Source organism: Strongylocentrotus purpuratus, unplaced genomic scaffold (genome assembly GCF_000002235.5).
Source record: "Strongylocentrotus purpuratus isolate Spur 01 unplaced genomic scaffold, Spur_5.0 spur5_scaffold_20, whole genome shotgun sequence".
Taxonomy (NCBI): Eukaryota; Metazoa; Echinodermata; class Echinoidea; order Camarodonta; family Strongylocentrotidae; genus Strongylocentrotus; species Strongylocentrotus purpuratus.
In genome coordinates, this window is record NW_022145606.1 from 2,790,081 (window position 1) to 2,813,841 (window position 23,761).

At 37.0% G+C, this 23,761-nt stretch overlaps 1 protein-coding gene across 1 annotated transcript in view; it reads right to left on the reverse strand.

Moving 5' to 3' along the window:
- Positions 1 to 2,890: 2,890 nt before the first annotated feature.
- The window catches only part of LOC578556 (kinesin-like protein KIF27), a 44,341-nt gene continuing 23,470 nt past the window's right edge, over positions 2,891 to 23,761 (reverse strand). Inside the window, exons 19-33 of the mRNA XM_030992631.1 lie at positions 22,347 to 22,443; positions 17,524 to 17,691; positions 16,580 to 16,723; positions 15,423 to 15,512; positions 14,704 to 14,844; positions 13,948 to 14,052; positions 13,025 to 13,158; positions 12,399 to 12,479; positions 11,527 to 11,635; positions 8,931 to 9,068; positions 8,011 to 8,177; positions 7,573 to 7,700; positions 6,985 to 7,096; positions 6,265 to 6,323; positions 2,891 to 6,051 (exon numbers count right to left, since the gene is read on the reverse strand). Of these exons, the coding sequence (XP_030848491.1) occupies positions 6,005 to 6,051; positions 6,265 to 6,323; positions 6,985 to 7,096; positions 7,573 to 7,700; positions 8,011 to 8,177; positions 8,931 to 9,068; positions 11,527 to 11,635; positions 12,399 to 12,479; positions 13,025 to 13,158; positions 13,948 to 14,052; positions 14,704 to 14,844; positions 15,423 to 15,512; positions 16,580 to 16,723; positions 17,524 to 17,691; positions 22,347 to 22,443 (1,720 nt within the window). The 3' untranslated portion in view covers positions 2,891 to 6,004. The remainder of the gene's footprint in view (positions 6,052 to 6,264; positions 6,324 to 6,984; positions 7,097 to 7,572; positions 7,701 to 8,010; positions 8,178 to 8,930; positions 9,069 to 11,526; positions 11,636 to 12,398; positions 12,480 to 13,024; positions 13,159 to 13,947; positions 14,053 to 14,703; positions 14,845 to 15,422; positions 15,513 to 16,579; positions 16,724 to 17,523; positions 17,692 to 22,346; positions 22,444 to 23,761) is intronic.

Sequence of the window (23,761 nt, forward strand, 5' to 3'; positions counted from 1 at the left end):
TTGTGTTTCTTGATGACCCAGTAGAAGAAGGAATAAGGGCTACCTGCCCCCCCCCCCCCCGAAAAAAAATGTCCCAAAACAACCCAATCATTATAATCGTTTACCAAAACGTGCATGATGGATCCCCCGGATGGATCCTTATTTAGACAGTGAGACAGTTCTGTTACGAGAAGCAATTCAACGAATTGCCATGGCTTGTATTTGTTCTAGAACGTACTACGCTCTTTCGATAAACATGTGGCCCTATTCAGCACAATATATACGCATTTTAGTTATTCTTAACAATGACCTAGATCTAAAACTGGCCGCGGATGTAACCCCCCCCCCCCTTCGTCGCAAAGAAATATTCGATAAAATTCTTTGACACAGAATGATAAACTAATTCTTCTTGAGATATGTTTGGGGTGAAATTTCAAACATCATTTCCTGGTAACTCTCTTCTTTTTTAATGCATGCTCTATCTTACGATTTAGGCATAATTTACTATGTTGATTTGCAATTGATAATCTCCCTGGGAGTTTTGCGATATCCCCGATGATACGGGTACAGTGTATTTAATTTTGTTCGTAACATTAGTGTTTTGCAAAGAAAGAACATTCTGAAAATGAGCGTCTTCCTTCTAACGAAACATATTGATGGTGTTCCCGACAATACGGATATCATTTGCTTAAAAAATCGTAATACAGATTAAAACGCTTTTTAAATCCAATTCAAGGAGAAAACTATGACATCTGATTGGATTTTCATTTTCAACATCACGGATTTTAAAATACGTTCTCTAATTTTAAGAAGATTCAAAGGATCTATGTATTGAAATAACAGACTGATGATACAATTATATGATTTATAATGATCATACGACAGAACTGTTTACAAGATGCAACAAAAATTGTTTAAAAAAAAAACAAGAAAATCGAAACATGCGATAACATCGCTATAAGGAAATATAAAATTACAATTAAAGTGTCAAAACATGCACGAGGAAAACAATGTCAGAGAGAGTGGGGTAAGTATAAAATAAATTGTTTTTTTGAACAAATCAATTTGTATTAAAATTGATACAGTATATTGAACACAATCATGAACAGAACAGGAGGAGATGAAAAAATGAACAATCATGCCAACGTTAACGCCTACAGAACTCCGATTTTGAGAGGAAAATAAACAAACATTGTAACCAATGTCATGTACGTAAAATAATATTAAAACAAATCAGTAGCCAAAGTAATGCTTTTCAGAGTCAAATCGCAAGACGAGAGCGACACACAAAGCGGGCACTACATGAATAACTAATGCGCCGGACCGGGCGCGAAAGGGCGCGAAAGCTATTCAAAGTTTAAGCTCCCATTCACAAATGTCAAGTGCTTCACCGGGGCGCGCCCTGGCAGGGTAATTTCGTAACAATGAGACTCCAAACAATAGCCAGATTTTAATGAGCTGGCAACCAACTGAAGTCCTCTCCTATCCGATGCAAAAAGGCGCTAATGGGCGCATAAAGGCGCCTCCTTTGTTCTCATATCCTGCTCTGCGCCCCGACGCGTCGCGGCACAGTCGCAACTTTGGAAGGCTCCCCTAAGGTTATGCCAAACACCCTGAAAGGATTAATGACAGTAATCGGGATTGGGGATTAGGAGACTTGATCTCGTATAGAGGAGTGCTTACTTACCCCCCCCCCCCCCTCCAATTCAGTATAAGCTTATTATCATCGGTCTGAAAATAAGTGTTTTGTGCTCATTCATATCCCTAAGTTTGTAACTGGCAACATCCGTCCCTTTTCCTTATTTCTTATATCCCACTGTATCAATTACACGATTTTGCTTTACATAACTGGTACCAGTCTAACAGTTCAAATTTGTCCTTATGATTGTTTTCTTTCTGTGGTTTTTTTTTTAGCTAGGCCTAATTTCGTGATACATTCTGACTGCTTCATGTGTATTCATATATCTACTGGCCTATTTCCATTTCTACATCTATACCAACTTTTATTCTCATGTAACTTGTATTTTGAATGTTACCGTATACTTTACCTTGCACAGTTACATGCAAATCAGCTGATAGCTGTGAAACGTGCTATTTGATAAACCGTTTTTATTTTGTGAATTGAATCTATCGATTGATGTGGGAGGATCTCCTTGATCTGTCAATCAACCTTAGAGGGGATTGGTATCCTAATTAGGTCGATTTCACAGGTAGGCTCGAACCTACTCAGGTAATGAATAGAAACTATTGATCACTATTGCGTTTTTTTTCTATAGTACAGCAGCATTTCTACTGTGTACCGGTCAGAGCATTTATGTTCCGTGGTAGAGTGACGCTTTTAATCTTTTCGCCATTATTGTTTGAAGATAAATGGGTGTTAGGTTATTGAATGTTTTTCAGATCAGTGATGCAGCCAGGGCTTTTATGTTATCAACATAATGTATGAAGAATGGGTAATGGGTGAAACATTTTGAGAAACAGAGTGAGAGAGAGAGAGAGAGAGAGAGAGAGAGAGAGAGAGGGGAGGGGGAGAAATAGATAGAGGGGGTGGGGCGGACATATAACACGAGAGACAAAGAGAGACAGATTGACGGAGGGAAAAAGAGAATGGACAGACGAAAGAAAAAAAAAATATATATAGAGAGAGAGAGAGAGAGAGAGAGAGAATGAGGGGTAGACAGACACACAGAGATAACAGAGACAAGTAAGAGAGAGAGAGAGAGAGAGAGAGAGAGAGAAAGCGAATAGACAGATTGAAGAAAGGAGAGCAATCGAGACAGAAAGAGAGGAGAGAAAGTAGAAAAACAAGATTCTATATAATTAGCAAAGAAACTCACTAAACCTTCGTACATGTCACTACGGTTGACAACCCATAATCCATAATCAATATACACAAACGCAATAGTAGATATTTCGTAGAGTATTTTGGTTGCTTTTATTAAGCATCAATTCAACTCACGTCATGAATACAGTTTCACCAAATCAACACCAAATAGTTTTGCCTGTCTGAATTATTTTCCTCTAACAAACAATTCAAGGCAGATGGGAAAGTATATGGTGGGGCTCAGTTAATGAAAAGGATATATGGCAACAGTAATGTGATAAATATCATGACACTGTTTACTAAAGTCAATGTCCCCTATATGATGACAACTATCATTTAAACCAGGGAAGTTTTACAGAGGTCCAAGTTTTTCTTTGTAAAACATGACAGCTTAAATGCCGGGTTTCAAAGATTAATTATAATACTGGCCTTTGAATAATAGTAATACATTATATTATGTAAAATAAAGTATTCTCCTAAACCATCATTAAAATGTCATAGAATACTAAATGATACAAAAGGTATTTATTGTGGGTTCATCATAAAGCTAAATGTGTAACAAACAAGTATCATTTATTATTTAGAACCTGTTCTGGAATCCATCTTTATCATCAAAATGTTCAGAAATAATAAACCCTTTCGTTCCACATTTAGCATGTGATGAAAACCCAACAATTAGTACCTCGTATATTATGAACAATAATAAAGCCTGAAAAACCCTGAAATGAACAAAGAACAGGGCTTGAAATTAGGCAATTGCTTGAAAGAAATTCCATTTCAAATAATCATTAATACCTGCAAAGAATTAATAGGAAATGGTAATTGTTCAATATTGAGTAATATATGGCCATAAGGTTACATGTAGATCTTCCAATGTATTGTTGAATTTATATATTAAATACACAAAGTTTAAAATGATAGATTCTTCAAAATAAAGATATCTGATGCATGTAGGTCTACCCATCAATTTCATAACTTTGAAAGTATTGGAAAAGAAGTTGTTTTTTATTTTGTAAATTGCTTTCTTTTCCTCACATTTATATGACTCCCTTCAAATCTTCTGTATTTTTGTATTCTAGATGTTTGCTTGGTAATTTCTTTGCTGCTTAAAAAAACTATAAAAGTAGTAACTGTTCTGTAATATATTAAAATATCTGTAAGCTATTAGTTGTGCATTCGCTAGATAGGTACTTGTTTTCAGTGGTCATACAATACATATATGAATCTCATATATTTACATCTAAAACAAAATTGAAAAAATTATATCTTTGCATTGGAATGTTTAAATAAGTCTATGAAAGTAATAATCATCCATATATTTAACTTCTAATTAATGTATGATCCATATGTATTTTACAACTTAGCATGTAAACTGGATGGATTTATATAGCACTCTTTCAAATAAAAATACACTGTAATCAAACACAACTCATTACAAAACCAAATCTATGTCTGTACAATCATAAAAACAAATGGAATACAAATAAATGCAATGTACATGAAGCAACAACACACTGTTTTTGTTTTTACATGGCAAATTATAAAATACTAATAAAAGTAAGAACACAGTGCAGATTTGTTTGAACATAAAAAGGTTAGACTAACAAAACATGGAATATTTCAAGAATTAGATTGCACTTATAGAATGGTGTATGTACAGTACTTAGCAAGTATAGCTTGCTTGGGAAACTGGTATTAATGCCTTTTGACAAAGTTTCCAACAAAAGTTAGTACATCCCTAACAAAGAGAAAGATATTTGAATGTAACTTTGTTTACAAAGTTGAATTGAAAACACAAGTCTGAAAAAATGCCTTTTCCCCAAAGTTTGCAACATCTTACAAGAAACATGTTTGTGGATGCCAAGTTTGCAACTTCGTCATTGTAAACTAAAATGCCTTTAGGTGAGTGCATAGAATACATTAACAAGTCTTGCAATATTTTATTGTAAGTTGAAATAACCTACCGACTTATTCATGGTTGTATGCATTAGGATAATACTGTTTGCATGCATATCTATTTCATAATATTGGGATATATTTAAAAGTTATCAACATAAAACTTTATAAAATATCAAACAAAAATTAGGCACACTGTATCAAGTGAGATACATGTACATCATGAACCTACAATAGAGATTTTTCACTCATAACATTTCAAGGGTATTTTATATTGGTCCCTAATATATTAATGCTATCAAATCACACTCAGTTGTGTATAATTCATATCAATGTGATTACATGTGCTTTGCAGTAAAAATGAAACAAATAGTAACTGATAAAACAGAATCATACTTACACATGCAATTATAATACATCATAATTGATTACCATAAAATTTGAATATATTAGCATAAATTGTCTACATGTAGCAAGGTGATCTGATGGTCTAGAGGTGAAAACATTTTAAAATGAACAGTACTGCAATGACACACACAAAAACACACAAACACTAGTACAATAAGCCACTCGGAGGAACACTATGCATGGGCATATCAAAGGTCGTTTGTACAAATCAGCAATACCCATTGAGACAAATGCTGAGTGCATATTCATGAATGTTATGTAATCATTATTCATTTATGCACTAAGGGTATATTCTATGATAGACAGATGGAAGTATTCATTTTTACAGGTCTTCATAAAGCTCCTCCATCACTTTGGCACCCATTTTTTTCTAAAATACACAAAGTGGGACGTCTCCATGTTTAAAAGATCTGTGGATATTTGGGGGTCATCTGTACAAGAGCTATCTCCCAAGTGATCTGTACATGTTGAACTTCTTCAAAACAAAGGTACTTTTAGTACCTACATTGTTAGTGCACATTTACGATACTTAAGATCTTGTGAAAACAGGAGTACAATTTAATGTGCATGACCATGAGCTGTTTGCACACACGTTCAATCCAGGCACATATTTTGTCCAGTGTTTCTGTGAAACCAGGGCCTGCAAGACACTGCATCTGGCTATGATGCTGACCAGGGGTTCTTTACACGAGAACATTAGGAACATTTACACACAGGTAGGCAATGTAAGAGCATTTGAAGAAAAACTTTAAAGATTTAATAAAGAGCAGTCTGTGCATAAACAAGAAAGACACTTGATTTTCTATTGGATCTGTTTGCATGTCGAATACACTATACATACTTCCTCACTTGTGCACCAGATATTTTGGTGAAACCGGGCATTGTAGAAAGGCACAACTAATTCCAGGGGTTGTTTCCACGACTTGTCACACTCTCGATGGAATCTGCATGATAAAAGAAGACAAAGTATTATGAGTCAAAGAAAAAGGGTTTGGTAGTTAATGGCAGTCTCCCAGCAGATCCCAATACCCTCCAAAGCAGCGAAGGAACTCTTATACGAATAGTGTAGTGGGTTCTTAACGTGCAAAGGTGGTGACTCTCATCTACACGGGGCCTCCATTTAACGTTCTTTCCGAGGGACTTATTATATGACTTACCAGCAACGATAGATGACCTCTGACTTGCGGATGACTTCCTAAGGGATACTTCAGCATCGCTGGAAAATAATATACAATGATAATACATAAGATTAATGTTATAGAGTACTCTCCAAAATATCTCCCAAATATATATTTTTCTCTATATGTCAGGTAGTTCCATGTCGCTTTACTTTATTTAAAAATGTTTTGTCTTCAAATATTAAGCTGTAAAGCTGTAGAGAGAGTTATATGCACTCTCATTTATAACATGTGATTTGTGAATAGACTAATTAATGCAACCCTACATATTCACAACCGAATGATATAATACTTTTAAACTAAAATAACAACAACAGTACATCCTGGCATAAAGATTGGAGGCAATGAAATTCAGGGCTATTTCCCTGATACAAGTGATTTCTCTCAAATTCTCTGACATTTCCCTTGAAGGAAAAATTGGAGATCCTTTTTTCTCTCATTTCAAGGATTGCTGGGAACCCTGTACTGAACTAAATTGCAGAGTTTTCAAATTTACTTCAGCTCTCTTCATACCTCTTTCTTTGATTTCCTAATGGATGATGCCTCACTAGACAGCATCTACACCAAGCTGGTATCTCATGAGCACACTCTTTATCTCCTCTTAACCCCCGCCCCCCCTCCCTACTGCCCCTCCTCTTTTGTCAGTACACCATTGAAGTAGGGAGCACACAGTAAGGATTGACCAATTTTCAATCTTACCTCAGCTCTCGGACCTCTCTCCGTGACTTCCTTACGGGCGTCGCCTCCCTGGGTACAGCATCTCCACCCTGTGCTGGTAACCCATGAGCACTCCCATGTCCCCTGACCTCCTCTGTAACATCAACAAGCATATCATAGCAAATGAAGCTAAATAGGTAATATTTTTGACCAAAAAATTAATCTGCACAGTTGATTTCTGCCACACATAACTATTTTGGTTGTCTATTGATATTCATTTTTTCCCCCACATATCTGACCTTGTCGATTCTTGAGCTAGTGATGGCTTGTACAAACCCTCTCAGATTCTCTTTCTCTTTCTCTGTCTGTCTCCCTCTCTCTCTCACTTGCATTTATTTTCAAGTTTCATGTTTATACTATGTCTATTGCTTGAGGTAGCACTGGCTTGTACACACTCTCTCAGGTTCTCCACCCCCACACTATATTTCTCAATCATATATGTCTCCATCTTTCTCTTTTTCTTTCTCTCTCTCTCTCTCTCTCTCCAACCCCCACACACTCTTTTTCTCACCCACTCCCCTCTCTGTCTGTCTGTCTCTCACTATCTCTCTCTCTCTTCTATTATCCTACCATGACCGTTGCTCGAGCTAGTACTGGCCTGCACAAACTCTCTGAGCTTCTTCTTCAGATCTCTGCTTGTCTTCTTGTAATAGAATAGATCCTTCTCCAGCTCCTTTAGCTTGTGTTCCAGAGCAGACCTACAGCCAAAGAGAGAAAACATAGATGTAGAGTCAAGAGCTGTGGTACAGTACATGTAACGCTTTACCCATATTAATTCACTTATTCCCAAAGAGCAGAACAACAATAACTGAGTACAAAATAGTCAAGGTCATATCTATCTTTCGATCCATCTATCTATATATCCATCTATCTATCTACATGTATCTCTCTATATATCCATCTATCTATCTTTCTATCCATCTATCTATCTATCTTTCTTTCTATCCATATCTATCCATATCTATCTACCCTTCTATCCATCTTTCATTCTATCCATCCATCACTAACCCTCCATCTCCTCCTCCTCCTTCTCCCTGTAGCTCTCTCATCAGCATCTGGACCTTCCTCTCATAATCCTTCTGTTGTTCCACCAATCTGTGTTCACTCTCCATCCCGGCACTCCTGAGGGAGCCCTCCAATGTTCGGATCACCCTCTCCTGCTCATCCAGCTTCACCTGTAAACAAAAGACACACCGGTAAAACAAGCATGATAGAGATTGATGAAATTAAACATGGGGAGTGTTTCACAAAGACTAAGATCAACTTTAAGTTGGATTTAACTAAGGCAGGCTGTTAATGCCATTGTTTGCTCTCACCATTTACTGGCAATAGTCTCTCAAGGGGTCACACATCTACAGAATTCAACTTTTTCACAGTTCAATATTGAAGGAAAGAATATTATCTAAAGATCATAATTGAGAGACCAATCGTGAGAGCCCTCTATATGCAAGTCCAACTAAAAGTTGATCTTAGTCTTTGTGAAACACCCCCACTTCATAGAGGCCATCAAATCAGCATGGCCACTATAGACAGGTGACCTTAATAGAGAGGTGGATACTAAGACAGACAGTGCTCCTGTCTCCTTAGATCACTCTCTTACTCAACTCAAAATAAAAGACTTAACAAATAATAAACAGGGAGTTCTACAAGCTTTGTATCCCCCCCCCCCCCCCCCCTCTCTCTCTTACTCATCTTGTTTCATCTGTAAACAAATGACACATCTGTGTAATAATCATGATAGAGATTAATATAGTTAAACCTGGCAATAAAGGCCACATTGGGGCAGAAACTGGGGGAGGGGGGGGGGGGGGGGGGGGTAATTCACAGGGTTGAGGGAAAATTATGCAAGTGAGAAAAGGTTTGGCAATATTTTTACCATCATCATCAATATCATTAACATTATTGAGGTTCAAAGGTCATATTCCTACCTCCAATTCGCTGATCTCTAGCTCCTTTCTCCTGTCTCCCTCTCTAAGGTCAATGACCTTTTCAAAGTACTTGGCAAGAAGGCTCTTGGTCTCCAACGGGGCAAGACTGTTCAGACGACTCATTAACATTGCTTCACTCTACAAAACAAAACAAAACCAGTTAAATAAAGTAAGATCAAAACATGTGATAATAATACAATCCGTGACTTCATAAATGATGTAAATGTTTCATTCAAAACCAATAGTTGGAATTTATCATGAATAGGTGGTAGCACTTCTACAATGCCCAAGCATTTTATCGTGGTTAGCAGGAAAACATTCATTAACGCTCAATCAAAAGTTTTAATAATACACAAAAGGAAAATAACGAGATTAGACAGACATGGATAATAGAAAATGAGAACACAACATTATATATTTTGTTTATTCTCTCTATCTCTCGGTTTTCAAGCAAGACTGTTAAGAAAAATCATTATTAACATAGCTTCACTCTACGAAAGAGGAAACATGGATAACAGAAAATAGAAAAAACAACATTGCATTATTTGTCTTTTGTCTCTATCTCTCGCTTTTCAAGCAAGACTGTTCATACGGCTCACTAACATTGCTCTATATTATGACATGAGACATAGAAAAGTAAGATTTGAGTGATACATGAACCATAAGACTGTGAGAGTGAAAACAGGTGCTGAATCTTTACAGATTGCATGCTTTCAAACAACTGAAAAAGAAAAGGAAAAATTCCTTGTGTACAAGCTAAGATCACCAATAAATGTGAATTTGACTGCATAGGAGTGATATATCACACTAGTAGGGCCTATTTCTGAGGAGAACAAATATTGAACTCTTCAAATGAGATTGTAAAATTGCAAAGCAGGATCAGAAATATGTACAAGTCAACTATTTGATGATAATTAACATGTTTGAGATCATTTCATCTCCTGGACCTAGTCTAATAGACAGTTCTGATTCAATCGCAACTTATTCGCAATTGATATCAATAACAACTATGTACTGTATATAAGAGATTGGAGACTGCTTACTTGCCATTGAACAACTTTCAACAATGGACTAGTGTAAATAATATGAAATTAAATGCAGCCAAATGTCGTGCCATGGTTATTACTTTTATGAAACGACCACTAGTGTTTGAAAATTTATTTATTGGGAATGTTGAATTAGATATAGTGAAATTTGCTAAAATTCTTGGGGTCATTGTACAAAGCAATCTCAAATGGGACTTACATATCAAAGATACAATGTTAAGGTGTAATAGGAAATTGTATATGCTCCGTAGATTGAAATCATTTAATTTTCCTCGCAATGACCTTTTAACTATATACATGGGATACATAAGACCAGTACTTGATTATTGTGTCCCTGTTTTTAATGGAAATATTACTCAAGAGCAAATATTAAATTTAGAACGAATTCAAAAGAGAGTCCTTAGAATAATATTGGGAGGTGACTATATAACATATGTCAATGCTCTTTCATTGTGTAACTTGATCACACTTGAAGCAAGAAGAAAACAACTTTGTGAACATTTTGTAATATCTTTAGAAAAACACCCTGTTTTTAATAATTGGTTACCGGTTAAAAGAGAAAATAGATACAATTTGAGAAACTCAAACAAATATGACACTTTTAAATGTAAAACGCAAAGATTTCAAAATAGTGCTCTTCCTTACCTTGTTCGCATTTTAAACAATATATAGTTTATTTCGTTATGATTATTTTCTTCTCCTATGTACAATTGTGTATTTGCTGGTTGTATATGCATGGGCATTCTCTGGGTGATGGGCGCCCTTTCCTTGTTGGTGGGATCTAATCTTAATTTATTGGGGGGAGGGGGTTGTTTTGATTAATTAATTTTTTTTTGAAGGGGAAGGGGCCCACCTCCTGGACATGTGTGCCCATCACCACGAGAATGCCCACTGCCACTCATCACTTTTTAAACTTTTTAAACTTTTAACATTTACTATTGGTTTGTAACGTGCACTTTGCAATTTTGTTTGTATGTATCTATTTTCAATTATTTATTTTGTATATCTTTAAATGTAACAAATGTAACAAATGTGCAATTCAGTCTTTGACTGCGAATCATTTGATTAATAAACTCTTTTTGAACTTGAACTTGAACTTGATTGGAGGACTTGCGATCAATTTGTATCAATTGCAACTCTTTATTAAATAAAGTGACTAGGTAACATTACCTCAGGTTCTGAAACAAAATCCTGGAATTAGCTCATCCTGCAATTATAATTATAAACCTTTAGGTCAGTCAGGAATCCCATAACTTTTACAAGCCGATTTACAAGCTGATTGTAAATCAAAATGTTACAATTTGTTTTCCTAACGGTTTTTATAACACTACTGTCTCTTGGGGAAAATGAGTATGGTAAAACTGGTCACTTAAAGATTTTTTAGGCACTTAATGATCATTTTGAAACACAATTTGTTTAGGGCCTCAATATTACACCATATCACAGACACTGACAAAATTGTTAAACGATGCCTTTAAGACAGGTCCCTGATCTTTCTTAATAGTGCTAACTTCATGGGAATCATGAATTTAGGTTGAAGGCCTGCCTACCTGTGTGAGATCGTTCCTTCGTAAATCTTTTTTCTTGGTTGATATGACATCGTTCTTATACTCAATGGCTGCTTCCAGTGCTTCTACTCCTTCATCTAACTCTATCAACCTGAAGGAGAAACATTTATAGGTTAAATCTTTATATGCCACACATATAATTTACCAATGCTAAATTGTATTTATCATGGTATAGATATATCAAAGATTTCAAGATAATTGAACTGTTTCCAGTGCAAGATGACTTTATACTTGTGTTAAAGCCCCTCTGCACTAGTTTGGCCAGGAGGGATTAGACCTCCCACCATGGTCACTGACGGGTTGTTATCTCATCAACATCAAATCAGCTCACGATTAACATAAAAAAAAGGGAATCATGGGGGATCAAAGGTGACCGATGAGGCATTGTTTGCTATTTAGAGGGCGCAAGTAGCTATAAGTAGTACAGTGGGGCTTTAAAAGGCTTGTCATGGAGCTAATCAAGTTTGAACATTGTTGACTTTGCTGCGATGTTCAAAAACTTGTTTGCAAAAGAAATTAAAAATTCCTAAATTCTTCTGTTGAGCCAGAAGGCATGTTAACTGTGTATTAAAGTATAAATTAATGCCCTTCTGATAAAGGCGTGATGGCTCAGTGGTAGAGTACTGGTTTTGTAACCGGGAAGTCCTGGGTTCAAAACCAAGTCAATGCGCTAGTGCCCTTTGGTAAGGCATTAGTCCTGATTTCCAAGGCCCTCAGAGAGGCTGTCGGTCCCTCGGTTGCTTGCTTACAAGCATTCACATATTATCATGTTTTCACAGCAGTCAGGTAAAGTAAACAAACATACACCCAAACAAGCATAAAATTGAAATACTGAGTAGTGTGATGTGTCTAACCTTCTCTCCTCAGTGGCTGAGAGCAGTGTTCCCTGCTGAAGCTTCTCATCAAGATGGATCCTCTGGTGAAGAAGGCGCTCTCTGAAAGAAAACCAGACATCATTGTCAGACTAGTTTTAGTGAATTATGAATTGACCTCGTGTGTATCTTAAGCTAGTCATATTGAGAAATACAGCGTTTTTATCATAAACATTGCTTTCAATTCTTTGACGATACACATAAAGTTTTTCATCAGAGCAAATGAGCACTCTTCATAGTTTTACCATCCACATCATTGATAAAACCAATACTACTACACCATTGTCATCATCTTCATTATCCACATCCCCATCATCACCACATCATCAATATCACAATTATCACCTTCTTCTACTTCTCCTTCATTTCTCCTCCTTCTTCTTCTTCTTCTTCTTCTTCTTCTTCTTCTTCTTCTTCTTCTTCTTCCTCCTCCTCCTGCTCCTCCTCCCCCTTCTTCTTCTTCTTCCTCCTCCTCCCCATCATCCCTCTTCTTGTTCCTCTTCCTCAACACCATCTTCATAACCAAAAGCACATATCAACATCATCTCCATCATCATCACCAGCATCATCACCACCAGAGCAACAAGAAGAATTCTTGGTTGACTCACCTTTCCTCCCTGAGTGCCTGTACCTCTCTGCCTATGACTGGTTTCTGGGCGTCCAGACTCACTCTCAGGGTGTTATTTTTCTCCTCAATCTCTCTCTCCACTGATTCCAGCTTTGACGCAAGACCCGTCATATCCTGGAAAGATAGATGAGAAAACATGATTAAGGGATACTACTTTTTCTTATTCTACAGACCAGTTGGTGTGTGAATTAAACCAGGGTAACTGGGGAAGAAATGTAATTAAACCTCCAATTTCTCTCCAACAAACGGTGTTCCATTTATCAATCCAGATCTATCTATATTGTTTATATTATTATAATTTACATTGAAGAGACTTTACCCCTCCATTATAATCAACTCGATCTAAGTTACCTTATCTATAGTTCTCTGTTCTCAAGTATTTAGTTGTATTCCCCCCCCCCTTTTTTTTTCTCTCTTTCTCTCCTTTTTACTGTCTGTATTTTGTTGTGTTGTCCCTCTTTCTTTCTCTTTTTGTTTCTTTCTTCCTTTTTCCATCTCTTTCTCTCCTTTTCTCTTTTTCTTTCTTCCTCTGTTTTTCCTACTTTCTCTTGTTTTTCCATCTTTCTTTCCCTCCCCTCCCCCTCTCTCTTCCTCTTCCCTTGTTCTCCCTCCCTCCCAACCTCTTTCTCTCTCTCTCTCTCTCTCTCTCTGTCCTCTTGCTCTAGACTAACCCTTGATATTGACTGGCTTGATCTAAGTTTCCTCATCTCTAGTTCTCCCATCTCCCTCCCTCCCTCCCCCATCTCTCTCTTTCTCTCTCTCTCTCTTTCTGTCTATCTGTCTTTCTCTCTCCCTCTCCTATTTCTCTCTTCCTCCCTCTCTCTCTCTCTTCCTCTCCCTCCCTCCCCAACCTCTCTCTCTCTCTCTCTCCCTCTCTCTCTTGGTTCCCTTAACTAGACTAACCCTTGATATTGACTGGCTGGATCTTAGCTTCCTCATCTCTAGCTCTCCCATCTCCCGTAACATTGACTCTTTCTTGGCAAGATTGACTTCACGTTTCTTCAGCTCCTGTCAAAACAAACACAAAATTTATACATTTTACAAACATACAGTGAAACCTGTCTATAAAGACCACTGAAGGGAAACATGAAAAGTGGTCTTCATAGGCAGGCTGTCTTTTCGTACAGGTTCCTTCAGTGCAGGTTTAATTAAAAAACAATATTCAAGGGAACCAAAAATGTGGTCTTTATAGACAGGGGGTCTTTTATTACAGGTGGCCACAAAAGCAGGTATTACTGTCTTTAATATAAATATGATATATTTCAGATGCTTGTTAGCAAGCTATATTCCCCCCCCCCCCCCAAACAATGAAAAACAAAAAAATACATAAATAAATGAGAATACAGGTTGAAATGCTGTCAATACTTTGATTATTTCTAATCCAATACCCAAAATAATTCATGCTATGGCAATCATGGGCTCCTATTTATAACCAGATATATCACACCTTCCCATCCCAGATGACAGCTCAAGCAAAATATTTTAAGAAAGCATGTGTATGCTTGTAAGTGAGCAACCAGGAGACCGACGGCTATGAGTTCTCTCTGAGGGACTTTGTAATGAGGATTAATGCCTATACCAAAGGGCACTAGCGCATCGAATTGGTGTCTTAACTTCCTTTTGGCAGGGGCATTATCAAATATGTAGACATCAACGTACCTCTTCTAGGTCTTTCATCTTCTTCTTCCTCTGTAGGATCTTCTCAACCTCTGTATCCAGCCACTTTCGCTGCTCCTCCACCTTGTCATGGTCCGGTGCATGAGCGCTGCCAACACGTAACTTCCTCTGGGCAGCAGCGACCTACATGGAAACATACAATAGACACACTTGGTAAAGCCTATTTTAAATCCCCACTGCACTACTTATAGCTACATGCGCCCTCTATATAGCAAACAGGAACTTTTAGATTTGCAAGACAAGAACGTGGACTGCTCGTGTGACATCCTTTTAAGGCAATGTGACATCACTGCAAGTCCCTTAAAAGGATGTCACATTTTGTTAAAAGGATGTCACACGTCGCAGTCCTTGTTCTCGTCGTGCAAATCTAAAAGTCCCTAATGCCTAATCTATAACTGTTGGTCCCCCATGGTCCCCTTTTTTGTAGGTTGAATGAGAGCTGATTTGATGAGATAACCACCTGTCAGTGACCATGCAGGGAGGTCTAATCCCTCCTGGCCAAACTAGTGCAGATAGGCTTTAAACATGACATGGTTAGTGACCTTTGAATACTGCTGCAACAAAATAAGATGATTCTACATGTACTGGTTTTACAATAACCATAAAATTCAATTCAATTTCTGACAATAAGTCAAATATGTTGTCAAATTGAATGGAAGAAAATACATGTTAATTTGAATTGAATTGAATTGTATTCTTACCTCTTCTGTTTTCCTTTTGAGTATCTTCTGTTGCTGATCGTTCTTAATCTCCAGCTCCTTAATCCTCTGCTGATCCCTCTGTAGATCTCTCTGTTGAATCAAACACATACAAAATCTCAAATACATATGTGCACCATTCTCTTCTTTTATCCCCTTTTTTTCTTAATAAAAATATATATAAATATTCAAAGAAACCCCATCACTTTAGCCTATTTTTCTTATTTTTCTTTCCCTGCTTGTGTTCAGGTAGCAGGGATGTGCGTTCCAATTAAATGAAATTAACTGACTTACCTATTGTTTCATACAGATATTGGCCCTGTTTCATCAATAACAAGTTACAGTAACTGTTATAAGCTACTGAAATTGGGGCATTCGATCAGCTGAGAACAAATTTGACATAGAATTTTAGCATTCGTCATAGATAACATGTTTTGTGAAACAGGGCCCTGGACTATTCCATTTCTGTATTAGGGATTTTACCTAAAGTTTCAATTTACGTTCACCCTCTTTGCTTAGCCCTGCCAGCAGTAATTCCTGGTTTTGTTCACGCTTACAACTATCTCCACATTTTGTATGCCATTTAAACTTGGTCTGATACACCATACTCCAGAAGTTAGGATGTATACCCCTAGTGAGTAAAATGGGATAACCTACAAGCCCCAATATATAGAAATGTCTGGATTATTCCATTTGTATAATAGGGTTCCATACCTGAAGTTTCAATTTGCGATCACCCTCTTCTCAAAGCCGTGCCTGCAGTAATTCCTGATGCTGTTTCATCGTGCTTACAATTATCTCCACATTTTAAATGCCCTTTATACTTAGTGTGATTACAAGCTGGGATGTACTGTATACCCCTATTGAGTAAAAGGGAATAGTCTACAAGACCAATAATTACATAGACAGCAGGACTTTTCCATTTGTATAATAGGGTTCCATACCTCGAGTTTCAGTTTGCGATCACCCTCTTCTCGAAGCCGTGCCTGTTGTAGCTCCTGATGTTGTTTTATCTTGCTTACAACTAACTCCACAATAATTTAAATGCCCTTTATTACAAGCTGGGATGTATACCCCTATTGAGTAAAATGGAATAGTCTACAAAACCAATAACTACATATACAGCAGGACTTTTTCATTTGTATAATAGGGGTCAATACCTCAAGTTTTAGTTTGCGATCCCCCTCTTCTCTAAGCCGTGCCTGTTGTAACTCCTGGTGTTGTTTCATCCGACCTACAGCAATCTCAAGGTCTTCAATCTTCTTCTCTCTCTGGGTCTGCATCTTCAGTACTCTCTCAGACTCCTGCAGATAAAAGAAAGATTTATAAAGGAATAGCTCATTTCAAATCAAATTATAATTTTGAAGCCCGTCTGCACTAGTTTGGCCAGGAGGATGACCACCCAGCTTTATCTCATCAAATCAGCTATAAATTAACATAAGAAAAAGGGGATCATGTGTGCCATAAAGAGAGCGCAAGTACCTACAAGTAGTTCAGTGGGGCTTTAAAAAGAGTCTCTTAAGCAGTACTTTTTACATACATGTAGATTTGTTTTCAATCATTCTTTGTCACTCTGTATCCTACTTTCTCCATCACACTCTATTCTCATTTCACGATCCTCTTTCTCTTGACTTTCCCTCTCTTTGTTTCCTTATGTCTGTCTTTGAATTTATCTATATATCTATCGTTAGTAATGAGGAACTTCTTAGAAGAGCTGGAGTGCAAAGGAAAGTGATACATGAGATGTTGATTAGGCAGTTGAAGTTCAAGGGTCACATTACATGTAAAGAAGGCCTAGAGAAACTTACTTTGACAGGGAAAATTGCAGGAAGAAGGAGTAGGGGAAAAAGAAGGATACTTTGGATGGACAGTCTGCAGAAATTTTTCGGAAGAGAGAGAGGAGTGGAAGAACTGGGAGTGGTACTTATACAGAATGCTAGGAGCCGAGGGTTGTAGAACAAAATGATCGCTAAAGTCAATCGATATGGCACCTAGAGAGAGAGAGAGAGAGATATCTATATATCCATCTATCTATCTATTGCCCTTCCTATCTATGTATCTATATACTTATCTATCTATCTATGTACCTATCTTTTCTACTCACCTGTTGTTTCTTCATAAGTTCTTTGACCTTTGAATGAGCTTTCTCCATCTTCTTCTGATATTCGTCTTCTAGCTTGTTCTTCTCCTTTGATTCCATCTCACCCTTTGACCCAAGGCCATGGAGGTGCCTCTTGGCTTCCATCAATTCTTGCCTCGCTTTCTGGGCATCCTAGGTAAACAAATGAACAAAAAAGAACAATAAAATAATTTGTTTAAAAACATTTTTTTTTTTTTTCATATTTTTTTCCCTCCACAGGGATTTTATTGATTTTCATTTGAAACACATACAAAAATATATATTCAAGGTAATTTACATAATAACATAAATAAAATAAAATTGGCTTTTCAAGATACAAGTATTGTTGAGCTGTTGAGTTAACAGAAAACTAACAAATCAATAATTCATTTCTAACACTCATGGAAAGAAAAACAAATACAGAAAAAATATCATTTTAAGTAAACAAATTCCTGAATTGAAACCATTTTCTTGTGAATTTATTATTTCTACAATTTGAATTTGCAATATACTTTTCGTTTTTGAAGTAATTTATAATCGAAACTCTAATACTATCAAAGTCGGGCAATTGTTTCTTTATTTTGCAAGTATACACCATCTGTTGCACCACAATCAGTATACAATTCAATGCATAATTATTTGAACCTTTTAAACCAAATAATTTATCTTGTAATGAAAATGTTAATTTATTTCCGGTTCCAGTATTAATCCAGTGTTCTAACCTACCCCAAATATTTTTAACATGCGTACAATCACATAGCAGATGTATAACTGTTTCAATCTGTTCATTACAAAATGTACATTCTTTTCTTGGGACTAAATTCATTTTAAAAAGTAGATCGTTCGTATATAATATGCGTTGCAAGACTTTAAACTGAAACCATCGTAAGCCCACATCAATGGTACAATTAAATCCAATAGAACAATATGTTTCCCAACTCTTATCATTCAGGTCGAAAATGCATTTCCATTTAAGAAAACTTTTACATAGTCCTTTTCTTCTCTTTAATAATATTGCATAGATATGTGAACATCCTTTAATACGTTTCATAACAAATGCCATTGTATCTGGGAAAAGAGGTTGTGGCACCTTGTTAAAAATAGTACAATTGTTAAACCCTTGTCTAATTGCATCGCATAATCCACGATAAAAAAGAAAATTTATTTGAATATTATACTTTTCTTGAAATTGTACCAGAGAGAAAAAATCACCATTTGTGTCTAAAATATCGTTAACAAAACAAACTCCCTTTTGACACAATTTTTTATTATATATTGAGCTATTGCCTATTTTAATGTAATCATTATTCCATAAGGGTTGGCAAGAAATGTTATCATGATGTATGGACAAGAGCGTACTATAAGCCATGAACATTTCTTTCTAAAAAAGGTTCTTTGTTTTACCTGCCAGTTCCCGAAAATAATTGTTTCCCATATATAATTTTAAATCTTGCCGTTCAGGTAAGAAAGATTGCAAAAGACAGAGGATATTGCTATCTATTGAGCCAATTACTAATCTCTTAATCCAGGAAATTTTTAATGATTGGCTATGTGTGTATATATCTATCATTTTAACCCCTCCGTCTGAGTAACTTTGTGACATTTGATTTCTACTTATTTTATCAGGTTTCTCCCCCCATATAAATCTATAAAAGTGAGCATTTATATCTTTCAAAAGATTTTCACCAGGATTAGGGAGGGACAAAAAAAGGTAGTTTAATTTGGATGCAAACAATGACTTGACGACAGTGATTCTTCCAAGAACAGTTAAGTATCGTCTCAACCACGATGTCATTTGACTTTTTATTTCTTTAAATTTTTCATTATAATTGTGAATTATCAATTTGGGCAAATCCGAACAAAAGTCTATACCTACATATCTGAAATAATCATCAAACACCCAATTTAGATTTCTATTCAAAAGAACACCATTTTTTTGTTTTTAAATCCTCCAATCCAAATGGCATGTGTCTTCTGTATATTAACTTTTAAACCAGAGATTGCATTGTATTGATCTAAAATGTTTAATGCACAGTTTAATTCCATTACTGACCCATTCAATGTTAGAAGAGTATCGTCTGCATATTGAATTATTTTAAGTTGTCTACCAGGCAAGCTCAAACCAACAATGGAATCGGAATTTCTAAACAAGAGACCTAGTATTTCGGCGCATAATAGAAAGATAAGAGCTGACATGGGATCTCCTTGACGACAACCTCGCTCTATTGAAAATCTTGGAGACAGGTGTCCATTGATTAATACACAGGATTGAGCATTTTCATAGAATACATTAACCCATTTTACAATAGAGGGACCAAACTTAAAAAAGTGCAATACTTTTCTAATAAAATCATGAGAAATAGAATCAAATGCTTTTTCAAAATCTATAAGCAGCAATAAACCAGGAATGTCATTGATATCAGTATACAATAATAAATCATATAACAAACGGATATTCTCTCCAATAAAGCGCCCTGACATAAAGCCTTTCTGGTTTTCATGTATAAGAAAAGGAAGTACGTTCTTTAATCTGTTTGCTATACAAGAGGAACCTAATTTATACACCACGTGTAAAAAACATGATAATAATAGGCATTTCTATAGCGCCGTCTTTCTGGAAATTCTATTCTGAAACGCGCTAATTATTACCCCGGCTTTAGCTTAGCTGCCATTACAGCGCTCCAGCATTTCAAGGAATTAATTCCTGGCAGGTACCCATTGACCTCACCTGGGTCGATTGTGGCAAATGAAGATTAATGCCTTGCCAAAGGACATTTGTGCCATATCGGGGATTGAACCACGACCTTTGAATTTCAAGTCAAGTTCTTAAACCACTCGTCTGCAACACTTCTACCATGATAGCATGCAAATGATGCATGCGGATGACTTCATTGTACGATTTGTCCATATTCGATTTAAGGCTGTATGCATCTTTTGTCCGAAGCCATCAGGCTTAGAGCAATAAGTGCATAAACAGCCTCAGCAACAGTGAATAGATCCTGTAATGAACAAATGCCAGCATGCATCATTTGTTTTATACAACAAAACTCCCTCATTTACGCATGCTGTCCCTTAAGTGTTGGCTGAGTCAGTAGAGCGTCCGCCTCACAACCGGGAGGTCGTGGGTTTGAACCCCGGCCGCGTCATACCAAAAGACGTTAAAAGATGGGAGTTGTTGCTACCTTGTTTGGCGTTCAACAATAAGGGATAGAGCAACGTCGATCGCAAACTCCTACATAAGCTGACGTACTATGGAATCCAGGGAAACACCCATCACTGGATCAGTGCATTCTTAACTGGCAGGTCTCAACAAGTGTCTGTCAATGGCTCTGCCTCTCCGCCCTCTAGCGTACTATCAGGGGTTCCGCAGGGATCCGTCCTCGGCCCTATGCTGTTTCTGCTATATGTCAATGACATCACAACTAATGTCAATTCCTCCATGAGACTGTTTGCTGACGACAGTGTCATCTACCGTACAATCTGTGGCCCTGATGACCAGGAAAGACTCCAAGAAGACCTTCAGAAGGTGTTTCAGTGGGCTGAAACTTGGAGCATGGCCTTTAACATCTCTAAATGTGCTCACCTCTCCATCACCTTGAAGCGCCGGCCATACCTGTTCAACTACTCAGTGAATGAGCAAGTACTCCCACAGAAGAAGACATACAAGTACCTTGGTGTAACAGTTCGAGATGATCTACGCTGGAACACCCACGTCGAAGCACTCCGCTCTAAGGCATCCAAAACCATGGGCATCTTGAGGAGAAATCTCGGCTCCTGCAGCAAGAAAGTGAGGGAAACCGCCTACAAGACCTTAGTTCGGCCTCAACTTGAATACTCCTCATGTGCATGGAATCCACATAAACGGCGTAATACCAACTTGCTGGAAGGAATCCAGAGGCAAGCTGCACGTTTTGTCACCCAAGACTTTAGAAGGACATCGAGCGTCTCAGACATGATTTCTCTACTGGCCTGGAATACTCTTGAACAACGAAGAATCTTTGCCCAGTGTGGAATGTTCTTCAAAATCCACAAGAACATGGTGAACATCCCACTTACACCTGGTATTCACCCAGTCTTGCACCAGAGAGAGCTACGTGGACACACCACACACCCATTTATTTTTCACCAGCTTCCCTGCAGAGTGGACTGCTATAAGTACAGTTTTTTCCCCCGAGTTATTCCCATATGGAACAGACTCCCAGCAGTAGCTGTAACATCTAGCTCGATTGCTGGTTTTCAGACCTCTGCAGTCCCGTCCATCATAGCCATGATGGGCATGCCCACCTGGGCCGTGTAGGGAGGGAAGCCATGAAGCCGACATTAATGTTCTCACCAGATGCACCCTACTTCTTCGTACTCTCCAGTTTACATGTCTTCTTCTGCACAATGTCTGGCTTCTTTTACTTGCACGCATCACGCACTCACACACTACCACTATTACTCCACCCTGGACAGCTGTCAACGTAGCTTTTTGGGTGCAACAAATTCAAGATTCAAGATCTGGCGCTGCTCAGTGGCTGCAGGGCTCACGATCAATTGGGCAAAAAGAATTTCCGTTTCGGTTTAATAAAATTTGGAGTGGACTATTGGGCTATTATTATTATTATTATATTATTATTATTACGTTAATACTGTATTTGAGTTTTAACTATTTTCTACATTGCTAAATTTGGTACATAATATTTTTAACAGTTATCAATAGTTTAACTTGCTTTCGTTCAACTAACTTCATTTTAAATACATCATACAATATCAAAATCGAATTTGCTGCACATGGAATGGAAAAGGTTAAGAAAATAATTACCTACCTTTTCTAACAGTTTGATTTTGTTTGAGTATTTCTTGTTAGCTGCCTCAGATTCCTTGCTGGTCTTTGCCAACTCACGGATCAGCTCTTCTTTCAGTCTATGGAGAGAGAGAGAGATAGAGATAGAGATATAGAAATAGAAGAAATACAGAATGCATCAAACAAAGGGTCAAAGGTCAAAGCCCAAAACTTCACTCCAACAATTCACTTTTTTTAAATGATAATATTCAGGCTACTTTTCTCCTTGTCATCTCTCTTGCTCTCTTTAGTTCTGCATGTCGGTCACTCTCACTGTCTTCCTCCATATTTAACTCTTTCTATCTTTTTATCTTTCACCTGGTCTCTTTCCTTCCAATGATGTGTGTTTACCCCCCCCCCCCTCAAAAATAAAGACTTTCTCCTTCTCTATTTACTCCTGCAAGTTCGATTGAAGATTTTTTACAAAAACTTACGGGGATATTAGAGAAAATTAGTCGTGAACATAAATCTTGCTTTTTGCTTGGTGATTTTAATATTGACCTTGCATCGGTTACCAACCGTAGCATTACAGATCGATTTTTAGATACCCTTTACACTTTCTCTGTGTTACCATTGATACAAGCACCAACTCGCATATCTCGCCATAAAGCATCACTCTTAGACAATATTCTTACCAATGCTGATGCCGGCTGTGAATCAGGTATATTATTAAGTGATTTAAGTGACCACCTACCTGTCTTTACTTTTACCAATGTTCTTTTGAAATTGAGTGAAAACATAGATTTACCTGTAAACAAGCGTGTCTTTAATGATGCGAATTTTTTGAAGTTCAGTCAAAGTTTAAGTGAACTAGATTGGCATGATTGTATACAAATTGAAGATTCTAATGTTAACTACAACAGCTTCATTTCAGTGTTCATGGCTTTATACAATGAATGTTTTCCTTTTACCACCATACGCAAAAAAAAAAACTTTAAAAAACCATGGTATACTACTTACCTAAAAAAACTTTCCAATAAAAGACTCAGGCTTTATAGAAAATACTTAAAGAAACCTACTAATGAAAATAAAAACCAATACAATTCATATAGAAATATTGTTACTAGGGAAATCCGCAAAGCAAAGACAAATTACTATAATCAGAGATTTAAAAATTTGAATGGTAACATGTCAGGGACATGGAAAGTGATAAATAACCTATTGAGAAAGAAAAACAAAACAAAAATTCCTGAATTCAAAAAGGATGGTGAGACCATTGATGATGAAGCTGTTGCAGAAGGTTTCAATGATTACTTTGTTCATGTAGCACCAAGAATGCTCAGTGAAGTAAACAATGTAGCCCAGCCTACTTGTTCCCCGACTGCTCATATTGTAAACAACTCGCATACTTTTTTCTGTAAACCTATACATGAAAGTGAAATTATAAATATTGTAGAC